The 24,426-nt window shown below is 42.7% G+C and overlaps 2 protein-coding genes across 3 annotated transcripts in view; one reads left to right on the plus strand and one right to left on the minus strand.

Annotated features, from left to right (window-relative positions):
• Positions 1-394: 394 nt before the first annotated feature.
• Positions 395-14,716, minus strand: PDK4 (pyruvate dehydrogenase kinase 4). Of its 2 annotated transcripts, XM_008163432.4 has the most exons (11): positions 14,488-14,716; positions 13,163-13,304; positions 11,843-11,914; positions 10,381-10,565; positions 8,898-8,987; positions 8,188-8,265; positions 7,355-7,431; positions 6,220-6,318; positions 5,824-5,934; positions 4,467-4,580; positions 395-3,329 (listed from the first exon to the last, which is right to left on the minus strand). In XM_008163432.4, the coding sequence occupies exons 1-11, from the start codon at positions 14,624-14,626 to the stop codon at positions 3,189-3,191; spliced, it is 1,248 nt and encodes a 415-aa protein (XP_008161654.1). In that variant the 5' UTR covers positions 14,627-14,716; the 3' UTR covers positions 395-3,188. The 2 variants fall into 2 exon arrangements, with proteins under 2 accessions (XP_008161654.1, XP_042712896.1); XM_042856962.2 differs by lacking the exon at positions 5,824-5,934 and having other exon boundaries at positions 14,488-14,710.
• Positions 14,717-17,173: 2,457 nt separating this feature from the next.
• The window catches only part of DYNC1I1 (dynein cytoplasmic 1 intermediate chain 1), a 316,422-nt gene continuing 309,169 nt past the window's right edge, over positions 17,174-24,426 (plus strand). The window contains exon 1 of the mRNA XM_065587000.1: positions 17,174-17,308. The gene's annotated coding sequence lies outside the window, so the exon portion shown is untranslated. The remainder of the gene's footprint in view (positions 17,309-24,426) is intronic.

The raw sequence follows: 24,426 nt of genomic DNA on the forward strand, positions 1-24,426 counted from the left end.
GGGTAAGAACCTCTGAAGAAGTGAGGTTCTTACCCACGAAAGCTTATGCTCCCAATACTTCTGTTAGTCTTAAAGGTGCCACAGGACCCTCTGTTGCTTATTAACTGCAAGTGTCTGTGCACTTTCAGTCCTTATTAAAAAGAAAACACTGTTTCACTGAGTTTAATCTTCCCTACCCAGTCTGCTGAAATATTTAAAAAAAAAAAAAAAAAGCTAAGTGCTGACAGAGCAAGATATTCTTACACTGAAACAATGGCTTACAGTTTAGTGGATATTAGGGCTGATATTCTGTAAAGTGAGCTTTGCAACTTTGACAAATGGAGGTTCTTACAACCCACATAAACAAAGCTACGCCCTGAGCAGACCCATCGCAATAATGAAGTGAAAGAACAAGTCAGTTTAAAAAAATATTTATTACAAAATTATATAACACTTACGTACAGTACAAGGCTTAAAATCAGAAGCCTTATCTTCAAAATAAACTTCAAAAACAGTTAAAAGATTCTAGTGCAAAGTAGTGAAGCCCTCAAGTAGTTAAATACAAAAGACTCCTTGTGGAGTGCTGATATGGTATGTGTATTGATATCCACCTATGGCACTGAGTGTGTTTTGAATATAGAGTTGGTACTAAAGAGTCACTTAGCATTAGGAAGTTGCCCTATAATTCAATATAGGGGCTTAAAGATAATGCTGTCCAGAATACTTACACCTGCAAGTATTATTAGCATTGTTCACAGCAGCATAAAAGTGTGCATGATGTTTTGAAAATAAAGGCACTCTTCTTCAGGGGAGGGACATGAGGTTATATATTACAAATGTACTAAATAGCATGAGAGCACAAATCATGCTCAGGCATTAATGAGCCTAGAGAGAGCCAAAATTTATGTTTACTTGAAATGAGAGACTATGTCTAGGTGCACTTCATCACCTTGTCTAGCATTCAAGATCTATAAGCTACTGAAGCACTGACACACAATGAAGATGACCTTTTTCATAAGATTAAAGATATTTGATTCTAAAGAGTTGATAAGGAAGAGAAATGTATTCGGTCAGACCATTTTATAATTTGTTTAGACTATCAGATCATCTTTGGAAATGCCAGATCATGCAAGGTGATAAACTAAATTGTTCACCAACTTTTATGCAGTGTATTAAATCATTTTGCTCAGTAGTTAAATTTAAGTAGTTTCAGTGCTAAGTTTTTCAAACACCAGTTTCTATAAAAATAAAATGAAACATTTGTAAGAATCTACAAGTTCTCAAGGTCAAACATGAGAGTCTACACCAAAAGAGCTACAAAAACAAACATCTTTTGAAGGTGGAAAATCTCTGTGAAATGTTACTACACATATGGACTAAATCTATACTAATGGAATAAAAAAAACCCCATACAGTACAGTTATACACAGTACCAGTTAAAACTCATTCTGCTGAACAAGGTAGTATAACAGTCTACTATTCCTTGGATTAAGAATTAAATTAAATCTGATGTCCACAGAAAGAATGTTTAGTGGCTCTCTGTTTCTAGCCAAGATGATCTGCATTACAAAACCATCACACAACTGAGCATGGACGCTAGTTGTTCATGTGAAGTACTGGATTCTCCATACTCCAAAGCTCCTTTGAAAAATCCAAGCCTGTACATTTGGCACAGCTCTTACAGTTCAAAGATGTGGACTACATGCATCGTTTGTCACTGTCAAGTGCATTCCCTAAGATACATACACGTAGCCTTCTCCAAGTTATCTTGAACACAACTTGCTTGTTTTTAAAAACAAAACCAAAAAACAATTCCTGAAAATGGCACCAATCTTCTACCCATTCAGGGCAAGAAATAAAGATTATCTAAGCAAGCTATTTTTGGAATAAAATTTGTTTAACATTTACCATTGGGAAATACAGGGAGAAAAATGGGACTTTCTAATGTCATAAGATACTTAGCCATGTGTGGGTCAAGCAACCTGCCACACCTTAAGGTTCCTATTCTGCTGCTGCCTGGTCATGTTAAAGTGGATCTGAAAAGGACGATATTGTACACCGGTATATGCACCTAACTGCAGAGTTCTGTAATATGGTGACACTCTAGTGACTGTTCTGGGAGAAAAATAGGTACTTAACTGACATTTGTCAGCATGTTTAGAGGTTCAAGAGTAAAACATGGTTCAGAAACTGTATACATCTATTACATCAAATCTCAGATCATGTACCTGAAAAACTGAAGTATTAATCTGAACTTCTTCTATGCCTTTTTTGGTAAGGGCAACATTGAAAGATAAACACATCTTTAGATTCACTTTGTACTGAACTGCACGGGTCAAATCATGCAGTCTAGACAGGGCTGGCCTTAGGGAAAATGGCACCCTGGGCCAACTTGTATTTTGGTGCCTCTGGCCCCCGCTGCCTCCCCATTCATTCCCACATTGTCCCTGGCCCCCACGGCCTCCCTGGGCTCCCCATTGCCCCTGCTGCCTCCCCTCACATTCCCCAGAGCTCCTTTCTGCAGACTTGCACCCCAGGCCCAGCCTGCTCCTTGTAGGGTGACCAGATAGCAAGTATGAAAAAAAAAAAAAAATCAGGACAGAGAGTGTGTGTGTGGGGGAGGGTAATAGGTACCTATATAAGAAAAATCCCCAAATATTGGGATTGTCCCTATAAAATTGGGACATCTGGTCACCCTAGCTCCTTGCCTCTTGACCACAGCAGCTGGAGAGCAGTGGCTGCTGGTTAGGTGCCCAGGTCTGAAGGCAATGCCAACGCCAGCAGCAATGCAGAAGTAAGGGTGGGATGGTATAATATTGCCACCCTTACTTCTGTGCTGCTGCTGGCAGCGCTGCCTTCAGAGCTGGGTGGCTGGAGAGCAGCAGCTGCTGACCAGCAGGCCAGAGGTGCTGGGGCTATGAACTGCCCAGTCGAGAGGTGCTGGAGCTCAGCGGAAGAAAGCTCTGGAACAAATTAAGCACTGATGGCGCCCCGCTGATCACGGCGCCCAGGGCAGGTGCCCATGTTGCCCACCCATAACGCCAGCCCTGGTCTAGACTATAACCTCCAGATCTGCAGCATGATCTTTCCTTCCCTTATTCCAACAGACTGACAGTCCTTCTATTCCAGGACCTGTAGAGTAATGCCCTCGAGCATTAGTCCTGACAGAAGGGAATCAAACTGTCTCTTCAAACAACTCGACATTTCTTTCACACGGCTGCACTTTGCCTCACCAAGTTTTTTGGTTTACTTGGGATACACCAATCATCTGCCTCTGTACCCATTTGATAACGCTTAAAGGCAGACTTGTTGAACACAGGGAGCTTTTCTATTGATTCTGTTGAAAGAGCCTAAAAGCAAACAAAAAATACAGGAATTACTTATTCAACAATCTCTTAAGTCACTGTTCCACGACAATAAGAGTTCTAAATATACCATTTAAAAAATAAAAATCAAAGCAATATAGATGTAACAGTAAGTTTTAGAGACCTGAGCCACTGATACTACAGTTACATAGAAAACCACATGCTTGGATTAATAGTCAGTTGAATGTTAGTCTTTTGCATCTGTAATAGACCACAGTAGTGTGCTCTGTTGTGCTTATGTTTGCCATGGAGAGTTTGGACAGGAGAAAGATGTGCTGTCATTAAGTGTCAAGTCATGTTGCAGTCAGATTTTACAGGCCATGAATCTGTTTGTGTTCTGCATGATATGATTTCTTTGGGGTGATTTAAAATCAAGATAATCCTGGCTATAGCAGGACAACCCCTTTCTCACAAGGCCTAAAGAAGCATTTGTACGTCTCACCTCATTTTACAGATAGAATATGATTCTACGATGAATAGACAGGTTGGGATGGTATTGATAAAAAGTTACTGTGAAGTGGAACACACACACACACAGCCCCCATTTTATAGCTTGTGCTTAGATACTTAAAATACAGTTACGTTTCGTAAAGCAGTCAGCGCAAGTACCTCTCAGAAACAGATGCAAAGATTACCAAAAACCTTTGTTTTTATAGTTACCTGCAGAAACCTGGTGTATGTAGTAGACTGGACCCTTATTTAATGAAGAATCTGACATAATTTGAAGTATTTAACTTACCCAGAATTCAGCATCTGTACAATAGTTGTTGAACAGGTAAGTTACTGGTAACAAACTATTTATATTTCCTTTTAAGGCTGGATGTCTCACTGCTGAAGACAATGATAATTGAAGACTGAAGATCTGCTACTTGAATCTTTGTATTTTTGGCACCTCAATTCTAACCAGCACCCCAGTCCATAAGTTTCTACTTAAGTGTGTGTGTGTGTGTGTGTGTGTGTGTGTGTGTGTCCGTCCCTCAAACACCAGTGTAAATTGGACCAGCTGAAAAGGCCAAATTAGGCCTTCAGTCACTTTTGCATAGAACCACACTTTAATGTCAATTACCTGGGATAAGTGTACCCCCATCAGCAATATTACTTTCATGTAACAAAAGCACATACCTTCAGGTAGATAACAGCATCTGTTCCATAACCTGGTACAGAATATAGATTCAAGTCTCCTTGAAAGTATTTAGCATATAGACGAGAAATTGGCAAGCCATACCCAAAACCAGCCTAGAAATAAGTAAAGTACAATACATCAAAATCAAAATTTCTTCCATTTCCAGAGAGCATTATGACTGTTCAAGGGAGATAGAGATGTTCAGGGATCTAAACTATTACCACAGAGCTTCTCTCCCTCCCCCAGCCCAAAATGTTAACAAGCAGTCTCATTTAGAACACTGGAACTTTATGAAAAAATTAGTCTCATCCTCAATCATAAAACATGCTGAAAGATCTTTCAGTTCAAGTCTTCAATTGGGGGAATTATATATTTTACACCTCTCACTTTTACATACTGTAGTTAAGTTTCCCCAGCCATGCCTTCTCTTTTTAACCAGAATGGGGCAGAAGCAGAGAGCTGGAAAGATGGCAAAGAAACTTGTGTTCTAAGCTTGTCTCCTAAAGGGCCCCAATTTGGGGTAGGAATGTTAAGAGTGCAAGCGAGGGAAGAGAACTAAGATGCAGAATGGCTGGCTATGTAGCTTCAGAGAAAAAAAGCGAAGGGAACCCTTGCAATAGCCTCTACTCTGTTCCGCCTGGCAGCAAACTGTTGGCTCAGCTGCGGTCAACAAAACCCATCAGGATATTATTATGGGGAGGAGTGAGGATAGGGAGCAGAGATCACTGAAATATTGCTCCTTCCTTCAAGCTGCCGCTCTTGAGAGGAGAGGGATTCTAGCATAGAGATGTCCACAGGTTGTTAAGACAACCAACACGTCCGTTTTTGACCCAAAAGTCATTAGAAACGCATCCCAATTAGGTTCTCCCAGCAATGCTTGAGACTAACATTCTTAAAACAAACACATAGCCTTTGGGAATACCATTCAAATTGGGCTATTAACATAGACTTGGGGCACACGGAGGGAGCAGAAGCCACTGAAAGACTGCCACCTGTAACATGTAGTTGCTTTGTCCACCATTTTTCCAAACAGAGGTCATTCTTCACTTTGGGGAGGGGGGAAATCTAAATGTGCAAGAAAACAGGGGTTTGGGTTTTTTTAAATGGAAAGGACATGAGACATTAAAAAGTTGACTAAAGTGGAGATCAGAGAGAGACTTTTAAAGGTACAAATGAAGAAAAATGCGGAAACCTTAGAATGCCACTGGTCCCATTCCAACAAAGCATGTATTTTTTATTGTGAAGTTCAATTCGCCTGTGACTATCTTACAAAGCAGGGAGACTGAGGAGATTCCAGGTACTTTACTCTATCTTGCAGTGTTCCTTTATAAGAAAACTATAGATTTCAGATCTTACCAAAGGAGCATTACGAGAGTCATCCATCACTGGTCTCGGTGCTGTGGAATACATGTAGCTAAACAGGAAATTGATTTTCCTCAATGGAACACCACCTCCTGTGTCAGATATCTGATTAAAAAATTAGTCAACTATAAGTCTGTTCTAGAAATAGCACTGAACATTAGCAACTGAACCCCATCCACCAGTAACCCATCAGTTATTCCTGATTAGATACCACAAAAGCTTAGATTTCTGATAAATAACATGTCTAAAGTAATCTTCAGCTGAAGATGCAATAGTAGATATTAACTTTGTCCTACAGTTATAAGTCAGCAAGCTTTTCTATTGCTATTTGTTGTGGAATATTCAGTCTTTATTTCATTTATGGGCTATTGCAGTCAAGTAATAGATTACCTTAATAGTCAGGTCTTCATTTCCTAGAACGACAGTCACTTTAACTGGAGAAAGGGAAGAATTGTTCTCCTGATGTTCAACTGTTGCCCTCATGGCATTCTATGGAAATTAAGGTAATCACCATCATCAGAAGAGTTTGGCTCAATTAACTGTATGTCACTATTGCAGCACCACAGATAGTAGGTTCCAGTGTGGTTCCGTCCTCCCCCCACCTCCCTCTTCCAAGTGCACACCAGGTCTTTATTAGAAAGAGTTGACTACACATCCTTCCGCCCCCCCCCCCACACACACACACTCATTCCCCAATCGATTGGTCTTTGGGGAATGTTCTTAGCAATTTAGTATAGTGGGACTGAAGGAAAACTTGCATCTGAAGCGACTCCCAAAGATGACATTTTATTTGGGGTTGAATTATTGGAAAGGGCATTTCAATATACATATCAGAAAATAAGCTGTACCTGCCCAACGTAAAGATTAGACATAAATTTGAAAAGGAAAGCTGTAGTCAGATTCCAAGAGAACAGTCATGCCCAGGTCACTGGAGTCCTAGGTGCTTTACCCCAAACAAGCCACACACCACCTCTTCAATCCCATTACCTCTGGGTCTATTTTTGTTGCTACCACATTCTATTTTCTTTCAAGAGCACACATATGCTATATTCCCTACCTCACAGATATTGCGATTTTATTTCTTCCTCACCAAGCTTGTATTTGACATAAAACTAACTAAAATGTTTAGACAGGGATGCATGCTCCTTTGATGCTTCCCATTCCTCTCTTTGCATATCCTTCTGTGCATCACAAGTTTGACAGATACCATGAGGCCCTTCTTACTTCACTGACAAAAGGGAAACTCCAGAATTCATAAGACCAAGCTTAATAAAGGGAAGAATATCCCCCTCCACCCACACAACCCCCCCTTTCCAACACTCCACTACATCTGAATCCCAAGTCATTCCTATCTGCTGCCACCATCCATTCCTCTAGTTATAGTTCCTCTATGGGCTGTATCTCCCTCATGATTTTAGGCAAGACAAAACTAAAAACAAAAGTGGTTAAAAGACTGAAATACATTAGTTCACACTCACAGAACTGGGCAATGACGTGCTCATAACAGAAACATGGGTTTACAAACCTTGAAGAGCTCAAACAGTATATGGAAGAGGTGGGAAGGAACATAAACAATGTGAATGGGTTGTCCTGGCACTCTTCCTAGAGGGGGAGGGAGGGGAGAAAGAGAAAAAGAAAAACATTTCCCCTGTTTCTTTTGTTGGTTTTGCTTCCCAAATCAGCTCTACTGTAAGCAAATGATGTCATGCTATAGTAAATAAGGAAATGAGTGGAAAAGTCTTATTTTTCCCCAAGAGCACATCATATACCAATTTGTACACAATGCATTATTTCATGAACACCACTGAGTTGTCTTCAAGTGACTGTGCACATCATTCAGTTTTTAGCATTCCTATGGAGCGGGCAAGAATTAACCGCCCAGAATCAGACACACACAGAGTGTGGAGATTAGAACTCAGCAGTTCCTGGATTCTAGTCCTGCATCCACTTTCTAAGTGTAAAGAGAGCTTATTCCTTGCCATCATATGCCAGTGCTTGTGCTTTTTAATATAGAGACAGGTCAAGTATGTTCTCTGCAGCATTTGCAAGAACCACACCTCAAAAAAGAATGTTCATATTTGAGAGTCAGATAGCCTGGAACCAAAATGCAGAGATCAGTTGTTGGATTTCCAGCGGTGAAAAAGGCAACTTGGAGGAGCTTAAAAAAGTGGAAGGGAGCAAACATGAGATTAGCCATCTGGTAAACAAGCTTCAAGAGGAAGCCATGTATGGACTACTCTGACAAAAGCACTAAGAAGAGATTGAGTGAAAGGGTCTCCTTCTAAGAGCTAGAGAAGTCAATTCAGCTATTGATAAGGATTATTAGTCTGCAAATAAGAGATTAAGCCATTATCTTACCATTCAGTTGAAGAAGACTTAATTCTGGAGAAGCTAAGTAATACTGGTCACAGAGTCTCCGGGAACTTTGAAAAGCATCTGCAATATTTTTTAATTTTACAAAAGTAAGTGTATGCAGTAGTAAAGCAAAATGATGTTATACTATAGCAATTTATGTTCTTTGGCAACATATCACTTCATACTACATTTATATCTGGTGTGTTGTAAATGTAAACATGCATGTTTTTAACATTAATATTTATAACAGATATGCATCATGTGATGAATGATCGCTTCCCGGCTCTTTGAGCTGTGGTCAAGTGAAAAATTCTCAGAGTTAAGACTAAATATGCAAGTTTAGCAGCATTGCTAGGTTTTACAGCATAATTTGAGAGTTTTGTAGAACAGATGCCTAGAGAGTGAAAGGCAGAAGTTTGCCACCACACACAGCTGGTGTTGATTTGCCATGGACTGTTCCCACCTCATCTACCACTCATTAATATTTGATCAATTAGGTCTTAAATTACTTCTAGATGGATTCTTCTGCTATTCTGCACCCTCTTTCAAACCAGGAGATCAACTAGTCTACAGCTGATACAACTGTCAGGCACTTAAAAGAAGTCATTTTCAGCACCCCACATAAGTACATCTTTTGTCTGCATGTCAAATTACTTGCAAACAGTCAGTGCTAACCATGAAGAGAGAGCCTATTGATTTAACAATGTACATACCATTCACCACTCCCACCACATCACAGCATGGATCAATGCTCCCAATGTGCTGTTGGTGACCTGAGTTGGTACTGTCATCAAAAAGAAGCGCTGTTTAAGATGAAATATAATATTGGTTTATTTCAGGTAAGCAATAAAATTATGAAAAAAGTCAGTTCACATTCACATACTCTGATCAGGAAAATATTCCTTTTATTTTTTGCAAGCAATAATTTCAGATACTGGAGATTTTTTTCAAGCCTCCTCCCCCCCACCAAAAAAAAAAAATCCAATGGGAAAAATAGTCTAGATTTTCAGGAGTCAAGGACAGGGAGGGTTTGGTGCCGAGAGAACTGCTGCTTATTTCAAAGACACAAACTATGCTATATTTTTTTACTAGTGGATCAACATCTAAAGCAGGGGTTCTCAACAAAATTTTTGGTAGCCTCAGAGTGCTGCCACCAACTCTTGCTGGTGGCCACTTTGACAATTTTTCCTAAAATACTTAATTAACTTGGGGGGGGGGGGGGGGAGAAAGAGAATAAAGATGCACATATACATGTCCAAATCATTGTAATTTATTTATGTAAAGCTTTTTTTGCAGCCTCAATAATAATGTACAGTTGTAGCTATTCTTTACTGGACCTAAAGAGAATAGAAACACAAATAAGGTGCTTTGCACATTCTTGTCTTTGTTATTTCTATTGCTTATTGGTTGCCTTGTTTGTTAAGACTTGCTAGCCAGTAAGTCTGCTGCTGTGAAAAGTAATTCAATATTTCTTAATATCAATTTTCACAGCAGACTTACCCAGCCCTGGCAAGCCAGGGAACAAATTGAGCCCTGGATGGGGAGGTGGATAGGGAGACAGTGGGGACCAGGGGGGGATAGATGGGGGGCCACGGAGGCAGTGGGGGCCAGGGTGATGCAGTGGGGTGGTAAGCCGAGGGCCGACACCCACAGCCAGGGTCCAGAGCTGGAGCCTGAAGCCCCATGACAGGAGCCTGCCACCGCCACCCCAGGGCTGAAGTCCGAGCTTCACAACTCCTGGGAAGGTGGGGAACTCACTGGCTACCTGCTCATCTGGCATTTGTGGCTCCAGAGGGGGGCAGGACTCAACTTTTGCTGGTGGCCCTGGGGCAGGGGCCACTGCTCTGCTCTCTGCCCCACCCCCAGTTACTGCCCAAGAGGCTGTGGCCACAAGAAGAGCCCATAGTGGCCGCATGCGAGAAATGCTGAAAAGTCTATTCATAGGTGAGGATATCACTAGATTTCCACACAAGCCTTTTCATTAGTTTAGAGTTAACATTGATGTTTCAAATTAAGATAACTTATATAAATATTCTGGTATTCTTCTAGCTCATATCTGCAGTTAAAAATACTAAAAAACACTAGTGACATATGAAGTCACCCGAGACACTCCTCTAACAGTCGTAAGAAACTTTTCCCTTGAGAAAATGTATTGTAAGTGTTGTGGAACATGTTAAAGTAAAAGTGAAGACTTACTGTGTTGGTTTATTAGCATCCGGATGGATATACGATTCATGTAAAATCGATCCAAGAAGTATTGAATATTTTGATTGGTGACTAGGTCCACTCTAAAGGTGTCTTGGTATTCAATTACTCCTTGCGCCATTATAGGAACAACATCGTGGTGTCTATTTCGGACTATAACAAGTGTATCTATAAAGCTAGATAATCACAAGACACATTCAGATAAATATTTAAGACTGCACATGGTTAAGTTTCAAACAAGAAATTCTCTATAGCAGCATCTTAAGTTTTGGTGCAAAGAAACCCTAATTTAGTGAAAGTGCTTATATTTTAAAAAAAAATTATAACAAGTGCAATTGTGTTTTAAGGCAACCTCATAGCATAACCTTCAAAGGAAGTGTCTCATCACTAACCTAAACAGAAGATCTCACTTTTTAAATACAGGTCCTGATTCACTAGTGCATTACTTCAGTTTTACATCAGAATAACTGGATGGTGAATCAGGCTCATAAAAAGTCAGTTCTATGATTTTCACTTTGAAGGGTTTGTTTACACAAGCAACACAGCTGTGACACTGCAGCGCTTCAGATACTACCTATACTGATGGGAGGGATTCTCCCATAGTGTAGGTAATCCACCTCCCTGAGAAGCAGTAGCTAGGTTGATGGAAGAGTTCTACACCTGTCTACACCAAGTGTTAAGTTAGTATACCTATGTTTCTCTGGGCATGGATTTTTCACTCTTTAATAGACCTAGCTATACCAATGTAAATTCCTAGTGTAGGCCAGGCCAAAGTCATTCTTTTCCCAGGGGCAGATAAATAAACTTCTGGCGAAGGTAGAGTGGCAAGCGAAATTGCCTGACTTTGTCAAAAGCACTTACAATCTACATGCAACACTCTCTCTCTCTCCACCTGTCCTTAAGTTTTCCCATGTCTAGCCACTTCGTAGGTCTTAATCATATACACAAGATTTTCTTTTGAGGGGGCTTTCTGGCCCATAGGTGAAGTAAAAGAATACACTGGAATATTAGTAATATCAAATGTCTAGGTCTATTTGTTCATCAGAACCTGAGTTGAATTAAAACAAAACAAAACCAAAATCAGTACTTCAACCTGCAATAGAACTTTAACTGAAATGGGATGTCCCAGAGTATTTTTGTTTAAGTTTTTCCCCCTCTCATGCCAGTTAAAATACTATTACACTTGTTGGCCCTGAAAACAAGATCTGTTGAGATATCAAAATTTGTCAGCTTTATTGCATTGGCTTGGTCAGTTTCAACATGTCACGTTTATTCAAAAAAATGCTGCAAGCCAATGTAGCTGCAACATGGTTAGCACTTAATATACCTTGTACTGAAACCACAAGTCCAGTCTCTAGGTCTTTCAACTATGCTGGTAACCCAGCATAGTCAGTCATTGTAAGCAGAATGTGTTATGGAAAATGGGAAGGAAGATGAAAAATGAAATGCTTACTCAGATAAAACCCTGTGGTCCTCTGGGTTTTTTTGATGGAACTCAACTAGCTCCATTAGACTCTGAATGTACCTAGAAAAGATTGTCCACAAAAAAAACAAAAGGCTACTTATTTAACTGTTTGTTAAAAATGTTAAAGTAGCAGAAAAAGTTCTCCCCAAAAAATTACTATTTAACAAGTAATTAAGTGCCATAGCTCTAAGATTCTACTGAAAATTAACTTTTGCGTAGTTCCATGCTTATAGTCAAAGACTCCCCTCCCACCCCCGATGCCAGCCAGCCCTACAAATTCTACATAAAATCCAAAAGTGAAGCAATGTTTGTTTTGGCTCATCCACTGCCTACAGTAATAGAGATTATACAGGCTAAATTTCACGATGTCAAAGAGAAATTTAATATCTGCAATTGAAACTCTGTTAATTTTGTTGATGTGAGAGCCAGAATAGGATCCACTTCACTCTCCTATTGTTGTGCTAATTCTAGAGAGCCGAAAGAATTCGAAAAACCAACTTATTTTTGTCACTAAGAGACTTGCTTAGATTTGTTCGATAGTGTAGTCAAGTCATTTAATTAAAAAAGTGCCAGTTTGAACATTATTTTACAAGTTCATAATCTCATTATTACTTGTAACATTTTTCACTACTGTCTGGTTTGTACACCAAGGCATTAGTAATGACAGATTTTCTTGGCTTTATTGAAGTTAAATACAGGAATAGTGGTTGAACAGTCTAAAATCTTCCACACTGTATTTTGTCTCAATGCTCCCTTTGACAAATTGGTACAAAAAAAAAAAAAAAAAAAAAAAAAAAAAAAAAAAGCAGCTAGCAAAAGGACCTAGAGACTTACTATATATTGCCTTAAGTATCAGAGGGGTAGCCGTGTTAGTCTGAATCTGTAAAAAGCAACAGAGGGTCCTGTGGCATCTTTAAGACTAACAGAAGTATTGGAGCATAAGCTTTCGTGGGTAAAGTGCCTTAGGTTACTTCAATATAGGGATATGCAGGTGGTCAGGATTTCATTTATTTTGCTTAAGAGTCTACATGTTATTTTTCAAGACATCTTGTGCAGTGTTGTAAAAACAAGTTATGGCTGTTTACAATTCTGTTGATAAGAATGGGACTGTGTTTTCTAGGATGTTTAAGAGATCATACAGATTCATGAAGGGGTAAAGTCATATTTGAAATTCCTTTCATCTTACTTCGTTGCCCTCTGATCATATACTTTGCTACTGTCTTCTCTTACTCCCAGGATATCTAATATGGAGTGGTCACCTCTATCATATTCTGTATTGAGGACGTAAACAAAATCCTTTGTACTTACCAGCTTTTTACCAGCTGTACTGATGGAGTGCTCAGTAACTGATCAGGAAGCAGGTCAATTTCTCTCAGGATATTTGCTAGCCTCACAGGAAGTTCTTGCCTCAGAAATGCAAAAGAGGTTCTTTCACATCCATTACTTGAACCTATAAAATAAGAACAGTTAAGTCTTTTTTTTAAAATGTATTCAACATACAAGTGTGAGCAGGTTTCTTTCAGACTCTCTCAAATCCCTGCATTACATTATTGCAGATGCACAAGAGCATAAATATGTAACAACCTATCAAGGATGCTATATTGGCTATTTCTTTTGCACATATACCAACAATTCTTTACTCTAGATGTTTTCTAGATGACTGCAGTGAATACCTAGTTCAGCAAGAAACAGATATCTGTAGAATGACATCTAGTTAAAGACATATTTTGCATTTCAAGTTCAAGCAGGGGGATTCCCTCTTCATTACCTATGGGAGCCAAGGTAGCCTACATAAACAGTGTACACTTACGGGCTGTCTGCCAAGCACTCCCCCTGGTAAATCTGAACACATCACTGAACATAACTTATCAACTTTAGCAGCTGTGAAAGTCAGATCTGCAGAACAAAGCACTGGTATTGTGACTTACATAAAAATCACATATGTTCTGTTCACATGCACTACAGTTTACAACATACAGACGGTTGAGCTATTTAAGGTGATCCCCATCAACAATACTAATGTATAAGATAATTTTTTGCATATTTTTAGATTCAACTTTAATTGAAATAGCCATAGGCTCTTTCAGCTTCACTGCAGACTTCCCAACAGCACAGGTTTCCCTTTACTACCCCAGTCAGAGAACAGCACCTCTAAGGGGTGCAGCACTCCCGTGGCGTCGGGCAATGTCAGCAGCCATACACACGATCAAATTCCTGATCTGAGACTCATTCATTCGTTGTATTAACGGATTTGTACAGCGGTAGATAGCTGCTACCAAACTATTCCTCTCTGCTGACTTCATAGCTTGTGGAGCAGCCAGAGGTGGGTCCCGTCCCCCACGCTGTTTATAATGGGAATATCTCGGATGCTCACTACGAGAGCAGCGTCCCAGACCCACGGCAGAGGAGCGCGGGGGCCTGCAAGCAATCCCTAGCCAGGGTCTGGGGCAGGGGCTTCAGGAAGCCACGTGGCTCTAGACCGGGGGAGGGGGGCACCTGAGCCTGACACACCCCAGGAAGGAGCGGCCGGCCAGTGGCAGCGCGCTGGAGCCAGTCACGGGAGCCTGAAGCGGGTAGGAGAGCGCCCCCCACCCCATGCCGGGCACCCCCGCCCCGCGCCCCCCGCCCCGTACCGAAGTCCAGGAACTGTTTGATGGAGAGCGGGGAGGGCGAGTAGCGGGAGAAGCGCTCCACCTCGCGCGGCACGCGGCTGCTAACCCCGCCCGCCGCCAGAGGGGCGGCGCTGCGCAGGGCGACCCGCGCGGCTCTCATCGCTGCGCGCGGCAGGTGCAGTGACGGGACTAGCTCTCGGACGCTCGCGCCACTGTAGCTCTTCGTCTCCTGAAGCTGCCTCTCACGTGCGGCGCTATTTACCGCCCACAGACCGACCTCCCGCGGGGCGGGGCCACGGCAGGGGGCGTGTCTCCAGGCAAACCGCGCCCAACAGAACCATCCCTGGGCCGGAACGAGACAGGCCAAGGGTTCTCGCCAGGACCATTGTCCAGCGGGGGGGGGGGGGGGTTTGTGCTATCCTTCATCCCAAGAGAGCCCAGCGGGCGCTGGGGAAAGAGTCCAGAGAAGGCGAAACAGGGGCGGCGGGGGTGGCTTGCAGGTGGGGCGGCGGGGCGTGGCCTCTGCTCTGCCTAGCTGCCGCTCCAGTGTCCTTGTTTACGAGGCAAATCAATGTCAAACCCCCTCCTTCCTCCCGCAGAGTGAATCCTTCCAGAGGTCCAGCTCACCGCTCGCCTCATTGGCTGTTCCTGCCGAGCTTTGCCTTCTAGAGCGAGCCAATCCGCGGAGCTAGACCCACGCCTGTCTTGGGCCCCGCCGCGGAGTAAACAGCTCTACTCCGCCCCCATTCCCGAGGGCGGGGCCGGAGCTGCTCTTCGTAGGATTCTGAGAACGGGGGCGGGGCGAGGCACGGGGACGGGCGGGGAGGAATCGCCGCCAGCTGCTGCAGGGCGTGGCACCGCTGTGCTGTTGCTCAGGGAGTCACCTGGTTCTTAGGTCGGGTGTTTACAGGGCGCGCAGCACAATGGGGTGCTGCTGACCCCTGCCTGCGGTCCCTTTTCAGCTTTTCTGTTGCAAAATTGCCACCTTTAAGTTTGTTACTGAGTGACCAGAGAGGTTGAAGTGTTCTCCTACTGGTTTTTGAATGTTATGATTCCTGATGTCAGATTTGTGTCCATTTATTCTTTTGTGTAGAGACTGTCCGGTTTGGCCAATGTACATGGCAGAGGGGCATTGCTGGCATGTGATGGCATATATCACATTGGTAGATGTGCAGGTGAATGAGCCCCTGATGGCGTGGCTGATGTGATTAGGTCCTATGATGGTGTCACTTGATTAGATATGTGGACAGAGTTGGCATCGGGCTTTGTTGCAAGGATAGGTTCCTGGGTTAGTGTTTCTGTTGTGTGGTTGCTGGTGAGTATTTGCTTCAGGTTAGGGGGCTGTCTATAAGCGAGGACTGGTCTGTCTCCCAAGATCTGTGAGAGTGAGGGATCATCTTTCAGGAGAGGTTGTAGATCTTTGATGATGCACTGGAGAGGTTTTAGTTGGGGGCTGAAGGTGACGGCTAGTGGCATTCTGTTATTTTCTTTGTTGGGCCTGTCCTGTAGTAGGTGACTTCCGGATACTCTTCTGGCTCTGTCAATCTGTTTTTTCACTTCAGCAGGTGGGTATTGTAGTTTTAAGAATGCTTGCTAGAGATCTTGTAGGTGTTTGTCTCTGTCTGAGGGATTGGAGAAAATGCGGTTGAGGCTTTAGAAAACGTGACTCCTAAAGACTCACATAGAATCATAGACTTTAAGGTCAGAAGGGACCATTATGATCGTCTAGTCTGACCTCCTGCACAACGCAGGACACAGACTCTTACCCACCCATTCCTGTATCAAACCCCTAACCTATGTCTGAGCTACTGAAGTCCTCAAATTGTGGTTTAAAGACTTCAAGGAGCAGAGAATCCTCCAGCAAGTGCCCCGTGCCCCACACTGCAGAGGAAGGCGAAAACCCCCCAGGCCTCTGCCAATCTGCCCTAGGAGGAAAATTCCTTTCCAACCCCAAATATGGCGATCAGCTAAACCCTAAGCATGTGGCCAGGACTCACCAGCCAGACACCCAGGAAAGAATTCTCTGTAGTAACTCAGATCCCACCCCATCTAACTTCCCATCACAGGCCATTGGGCATATTTACGGCTAATAGTCAAAGATCAATTAATTGCCAAAATTAGGCTATCCCATCATACCATCCCCTCCATAAACTTATCAAGCTTAGTCTTGAAGCCAGTGTAAACTGAGTCAGGATGAGCTCTACCCTGACATCTGGTGGTGAATTGTGGTGAGTTGTGGAAAAGAACTTCAGGGGCTGATCTTGTTTGTATAGGCACACCCACCCCACCTAGCATGAGCCCAAATGGTCACTTCGGCTGCTGTGGGATCTCCAGTTTCTCTGTTATTGGGGCATGAAGAATAAAGTGTTGTTACCCTGATTATGTGAATCAAGGACAATGAAACTGTTTTGTGACAAAGGGACTCGCCATCAACTAAGTAGCACTCGCTAGACAGGGGACATGGGTTCCAAAACACAGTGAATTGGGAGAGACTGGGGGCAGGTATTTGTACCTGATGGTGAGGGCCTGAAATATCAATTGCTCCTTCTTGGAATATTAAAGCTAACTTTAATTCCATTAGGAGTCTAATTACAGGCTGCTAAGCTGAATTCACTTTGGGCCAATGGTGCACCAGCACTGAGGCTCCCCTGCTACAAGCTGAAATCACTGAGTGCTGTGGGGGGTTCTGAAGCTATGTTGCTGAGCAGCTAGCAGAGCAGTTTGTGGGATGACTGGAGTGGCTTGCGGGACAGCTGGTGGAGCAGAGCGGCTGGTGGAGTGGCTCGCGGTGAAGACTGCAGTAGAACCCCATGGAGAGGAAGGGCAGTCAGCCTCGGACCACGTAAGGTGACCCTTAACATCACTGCCCCTCCTCCCCCCTCCCCTTACCTCCAGAGGTAAAACTCTGCAGATAAACTTTTGAACTCTGGGGATGCACTGACCAGGGACGGAGACTTTTGGGACTTTGGGTGATTTTTTGGGTTGCTGGACTTTAGACCCTGAGGGGGAAAGGATACTGCCAGACTTACTTGGGGGGGTGGGTCTTTTGCTCATGGTTTGTGTTATGAATCCTGTTTGTGGTGTTTCCCCAACATAATGCTGCATTGTTTCCCTCCTTTATTAAAAGCATTTTGCTACACTCAGACTCTGTGCTTGCAAGAGGGGAAGTATTGCCTCTTAGAGGCGCCTGGGGGGTGGTATGTAATTGTCCCAGGTCACTGGGTGGGGGCTCAAGCCAGTTTTGCATTGTGTTATTGAAACGGAACCCCTAGATACTGAACCCGGCCCTTGTTGCTGCCAACTCAGACAGGCAGAAAAGTTACATCAGATATGTCTTTTGCCCCCCCCCCCTCCCCTTGGAAAGCTGTTCAAGAACTTCATTCCTCTAATCGTTAGAAACCTTCATCTAATTTCAAGTCTAAACTTCCTGGTGGCCAGTTTATATCTATTTGTTCTTGTGTCCACATTGGTACTGAGCTTAAATAATTCCTCTCCTTCCCTGGTATTTATTCCTCTGATATATTTATAGAGAGCAATCCTATCTCCCCTCAGCCTTCTTTTGGTTAGGCTAAACAAGCCAAGCTCTTTGAGTCTCCTTTCATAAGACAGGTTTTTCATTTCTCGGATCATCCTAGTAGCCCTTCTCTGTACCTGTTCCATTTTTTTCATCCTTCTTAAACATGGGAGACCAGAACTGCACACAGTATTGCAGATGAGATCTCACCAGTGCCTTGTATAATGGTACTAACGCCTCCTTATCTCCACTGGAAATACCTCGTCTGATGCATCCCAAGACCTCATTAGTTTTTTTCATGGCCATATCACATTGGCGGCTCATAGTCATCCTGTGATCAACCAATACTCCAAGGTCCTTCTCCTCCTCTGTTACTTCCAACTGATGCGTCCCCAGCTTATAACAAAAAATTCTTGTTATTAATCCCTAAATGCATGACCTTGCACTTTTCACTATTAAATTTCATCCTATTACTATTACTCCAGTTTACAAGGTCATCCAGATCTTCCTATATGATATCCTGGTCCTTCTCTGTATTGGCAATACCTCCCAGCTTTGTGTCATCCGCAAACTTTATTAGCACATTCCCACTTTTTGTGCCAAGATCAGTACTAAAAAGATTAAATAAGACTGGTCCCAAAACCGATCCCCGAGGAACTCCACTAGTAACCTCCCTCCAGCCTGACAGTTGACCTTTCAGTACGACCCATTGTTGTCTCCCCTTTAACCAGTTCCTTATCCACATTTCAATTTTCATATTGATCACCGTCTTTTCCAATTTAGCTAATAATTTCCCATGTGGAACCGCATCAGATACCTTACTGAAATCGAGGTAAATTAGATCCACTGCGTTTCCTTTGTCTAAAAAAATCTGTTACTTTCTCAAAGAAGGTGATCAGGTTGGTTTGGCATGATCTACCTTTTGTAAAAGAATGATGTCAAAGAAAAGACTCCAAACTATTAATTCTTTTTTAATCTTGCAATTTGTGAACACTTGGGATTGGTGATGCTAATATAAATGGCAGCCCTTGACCCAAAGCAATTACAGTCTAAAAAATCAAAAATGTAGGAGGGGAGAACAAGGCACCAAAAATAATAGGACGCTACAGCACAGACTAATTGGGTGTGCAATTCTCAACCAATTATTAGCTGTAAATTCCACTTGCCACCTGCATAACCATTCTTATTTGGCGGTTTTCTGTACGAGGCTGTTTCCTACACTGCTAAATCCAAGAACCTGGGGCCATTGCAGATTAAGGAAGAAGCAGTTGCTTTATAAGGGCTGGCTTGCCTCCTTTTGTAGGTAATTTAAGGTTCCAGCTGTCCTGCTAATGCTGTGGGATGTGGGTATGAGATTAACTCTGAATAGGAGGCTGGTGAGGTTTTCAACTTCTCCCTTTGTGTTGGGGTGTAATTGTCATGTAGTACTGGGAATGAATATTAACAGAGGAGATCAGGATGTTCTTTGCACAGATGCTAAGTGCACTCAATGTTTCTGACACTGACTGATAATGGGATTTGGAGCTTTTCACCTCTGGTCACTTAGGTGGCATCCTGGGTTGATAATGACCAAAGCCCAGATCCATGAAGTATTTAGGCTCCTAACTTCCACTGATTGCAGTGGAAGCTAGGATTCTAAATTACTTTGGGATCTGGGCCCAACTGTCTAAAGACAACTGTTTGACCCTGTGGTAGTTTGGTTCCTAGTGGCCTTCACCTTGTGATCTTTGTTTGTCTCTAGAGAGGAGCTAGGGAATGATGGACTGAGGTACTCTCTCACCTTCAGCTGGTCTCCTCTGGTCACAGCTAGGGTTGGGAAAAGTGCTCTACCTGCTTTGTGGAGAGAGGACTTCAGTCACCAGTACTATTTGGCATTTTCACAAGCCCTGAAGTCACTCGAATAAAAGCAAATGAAAAAAAGACTGCATAATGAACAAGGAGTGCAATTGAAATGTGGTGCTAATAATTCCAGCCAGGGTGACATCCTAAATGTTGGTCATTAACAGCAGGCCCAACTGCCACTAAAAACTATGCTGTAAAGAGATGTAATCTCCATCCACCTGTGTAACTCTAATCAATATTATTTATATTTTCATATGGAAAGGAGGATAGGGCCCTCAACCAAACTGTTTGAAAATGTAGTTTAACGTATAGAACAAAAACACTCTGTACTTAAATTTCTTCTGGTGCTTTATCCCAACATTTTCTCTTCCTCGGTCTTATTTCTTTTATCCCTTTTTATTCTTCCACTTGCAGTTCACTTGCAATTTGCTTGTTTTACCTCTCCATATCCCCCTCTCCTACTCTGTCCTTGCTGCACTCACTCAACCTAACAGAAGTGAAATTCTATCACAGAAGTAGCTGTGTGGAAATTATATAGCAAAAACAAGGACATTTAACAGGACTGGTTTAATCTTAAATTAAAAATAAATTAGTCTAATGCTCTTGCCAGCAGACTGTATTTTAATTGAAAGTTGTTTGAGTTTCATTTCATTTCAATGTTATTTAATCTACCTGCCAGGCATGGATAGCTGTCATGCAGACGATAAAAAACAGAGCATCTCAAATTAGGAAGCACTTAAAAAAATATGTCCCTGCTGATTGTAGTGATCAGGGCCGGCGGCCGGCACCAGGCACCAGCCCATTAAGCCGGTGCTTGGGGCGGCCAAGGGGAAGGGGCGGCACGACGGACTGTTCGGCAGCAATTTGGTGGCGGGTCCCTCTCGGAGGGAAGCACCTGCCGCCGAATTCCCGCCGAAGAAGAAAGCGGCGCGGTGGAGCTGCCGCCGGAATGCGGCCGATCGCAATTGCAATCGCGGCTTTTTTTTTTTTTTCCCTCTGCCGCTTGGGGTGGCAAAAACCTTGGAGCCAGTCCTGGTAGTGATCAATTGAGAACATGGAAAGGTCCTCAAGAGTGACCACTTTCAAAATCAAGTTTTGAGCTTACAACCTGGTTAACAGGGCTGGCATTAGACTTGCTGGGGCCAAGGGCAGAAACTAAGGAATGGGCCCCCACCCTGCCTCCCTTATCTGTTTACACATGGGATTTCTGCAATGTTTTTGAAGCCAAAGTCCAAGACCCTCCATGCGGGGCTGAAGCCCAACCCCCCCGTGGCATAGGGCCTTGGGCAATTTCCCTGCTTGGTACCCCTAAAGTCAGCCCTGCTTGTTAATGAGTTCATTTATGGTGGGAAGTTTCCCTGTCTGAATTCTCCAGCTCTAATCCCCCTACACACAGCATTTTTATAATTTGCCTGGCTACTTCCATTGCTTAATACAAATACCATCTATATCCTTAAAAAGAGTAGTCTTTTATTACACACTGAGTTCTAAATAGGAAAAATCTACAGGGTGTAGCCCCTTTTGTTCATATTTTTATCATCACTCAAATGCATTTTGTACTCCAGTAATTTTCACTGCATTCCACTGACCATTAAGCAGTGAGTGGGTGAACAAAAGTCTTATGGGTTCTATTTTACTCTTGGTATAGTGGTACAGCATAATTGTTGAAGGGAGAATATCAAGAGTGCTGCCCTCCCCCAACTAATAAAGGGCTAAGGCCCCAGGAACACAAAGACCTAGATGTTTTTGAAAACCAAAAGGCAAACTTCTGTAATAGGCTACGGTGAGTACCAGCTACGCACAAGTATAATCCAACAATGAAAAGAGCTTTATTCCAATAATTGCTTCTGGAAAGAAATATATTCTCCTTAATATTGCAACACTGTCTGTTTATTTTTACTAACTGTTACTGTTTGTATGACTGTTTATAACTGGGGACATTACAACATGTGTTGAGTAATGTAACTTTATATATCTCTCTTAAATATCTCTGGAGATATTTAAGAGTAGGTTAGATAAATGTCTATCAGGGATGGTCTAGACGGTATTTGGTCCTGCCATGCGGGCAGGGGACTGGACTCGATGACCTCTCGAGGTCCCTTCCAGTCCTAGAATCTATGAATCTATGAAACTTTGTGGTCTTGTGAACATTACTGGTGGCATTTTCTGGTAGCAATTGTTAGGGATATTCTGAATATTTAGGGTGACCAGATGTCCCATTTTTAAAGGGACAGTCCTGTTTTTTGGGACTTTTTCTTATAAAGGCACCTATTACCTCCCACCCCCTGTCCTGTTTTTTTCACGGTTGCTATCTGGTCACCCTATGAATATTGGACTAGCAATTAATTAGTACCCACGAACCTAGGAATTTGGCTGGATTCATTGTCAATCAAATCCCATCTGGAGGAAAAGAATGGATTGCAGATACTTAAAATGGAACCCACTTTAAGTATGACTCAGCAACTTCTCATAACCACAGTGTTTGTTCCTGCTTTGGCTCCCTACTTACTCTCTTCCTTTGCTCCCCTTCTGACCCCAGCACTACATGGCCTACCAGCGCCTGTCCACCATCCATAATATCAGAAAACTGCACTCTGCCTAGTACTGAAGCACAATATCAGATTCTAAACACTGGGATTCATCACATCTATTCATTGTCAATATTTCAATTTTCTCTTCTGAATAGGGTTGCCAACTTTTTAATATTTAAAAACTGGACACTCCTGCAGGAGTCCCGGAACCTCCCCTGCTCCACCTCTTCCCCCCAGGCCTTACCCCTGCCCCATCTCTTCCCCCTGAGACCCTGTCCCATTCGCTCCTCTTTCACCTTCCCCCAGTTGCTCACTGAGTTTCCCCTCTCCCCCCTCCCTGTGTAGGTCAGGAGGGACTTGCCTGCAGAGCCAGGGCTGGGAGCTGCAGCCACCCGATGCAGATAGGAGGTGGCCCTGGCTGAGTAGGGGCTGGCACAGGTGATGATTTGTTGCCTCCCTTCCTCTCCTGCTTGCAGTAACCAGACTTTGGGTATCTGGTCAGTAGATCTGACCAGACACCAAAAGGCCCCCTTTTCGACTGGACTTTCTGGTCAAAACCAGACATCTGTCCACCATAATTGTGAAACATTACTGCATCCCTGCTCCAACTGGGTGTTGTGAAAGGAAGCTATAAGGCTTTCAATTGTTCAGTCACAGTAGTGTTTTCTTGGGTTTCCTCATGGTGTTCTTAGCTTTGCTTTGGTTTTGCTCTTTAACACAACATTGAAAATCCCTTTGCTTTCTACCACAACACAGTAAAAAGCGCTTCTTGTTCTCCTGTATCAATCCCTGTCATAAATAAGGATAGTCCCTTTCTACAAGGATACCAGGAAGTCCTGAATCTAAGTAGAAGGAATGGCCTTTTTGTCTAAAGCACAGGATTAGGAGTTAGGAGAGGAGAGTTCTATTTGTGACTCTCTGACTTCTTGTGCAAATACAGGCAAGTCAGTTAATCTCTGAGGCACTGTTTCTATTTGTGAAATTGACATAATATTGACCCGATATTATAAGGGTAACAGGAGACTTCATTTTGGAATGTTTTTGAAGCACTTTGATATTCTCTGATAGAAAGCAAAATAGAAGTATCATTAATGAGGGACATATCTTTCTACTCTCTTCTTTCTGTCTCCCCATAAAGTTAAAGTACTGACGTACAATGGTAAGAACTTTGTCAGGTTCTTGAGATAGTCCACAGTTCAGCTAAATTAAGTTTAGTAGGCAAAAGGTTGCATGGAACTACATACAAAGACTTTCCATTACTCCTTTGACAGTGCATTTGAATGAAGTTTAGTAGGGGAAAGGTCACAAATAACTGCATTAGATATTGCACAACATCCTCCTCACTTCTCATATTTCGCAGAAGTCAGAGTACAGTAGCTGGATCATTTTACTGCTGCATGAATACACGAGACAACAAGCCAGATGGAAAAAATCTGTCTAGTGCTATAATCATCTTTCAGTAATGTAGATACCAACTGTCCAGTCATAAACAGGAGACTCCCTTTCTTTTGCTTCCCTGCCCCCAGTATTCTGATCTAATGTTTTGTGTCTCCTGTTTTTAACTCCTTTAAAATTACATTTTAAAAAGGTGAAAGGGATAGACAATGAATGACTGCATGTAAAACGTTTCTAGATCTTTTGATAAGGGTAGCCAGACATCAGGTAAGCTATAAACGTCTCAAGGTGAGTGTTGGAGATAATGGGAGGAGAGGAAAAACTACAAGGCTTTTATCAATGCTCTTGAAGAAAAAGCATAGGAACCCAACTGTGAAAGAAAGGTGCCTTCAACAAATATACCTTGAGGAAGAGCCTGTCACTAGAGGATGGATCTTCAGCTCGGGAGACTGTTTACTGCGCATAGGGGGACAGTCATCTTTAGCCTCAGAAGTTCCACTGTGATCAAGAATGTGGCTGCAGAGAAAACAGAGGTGATGTGTGATGAGGTCAACCTAAAGCAGCCTGGTGGGAAGATTTGTTTCCAGAGACTCAGCTAGCTGTCTCAGAACTGCTGAGGTAGCCTAGCTGAGGCAGAGGAAACAAAGAAAGAGCAGGATCAGCAGTGAGGCCAGGGGA

Source organism: Chrysemys picta, chromosome 2 (assembly GCF_011386835.1).
Source record: "Chrysemys picta bellii isolate R12L10 chromosome 2, ASM1138683v2, whole genome shotgun sequence".
NCBI lineage: Eukaryota > Metazoa > Chordata > Testudines > Emydidae > Chrysemys > Chrysemys picta.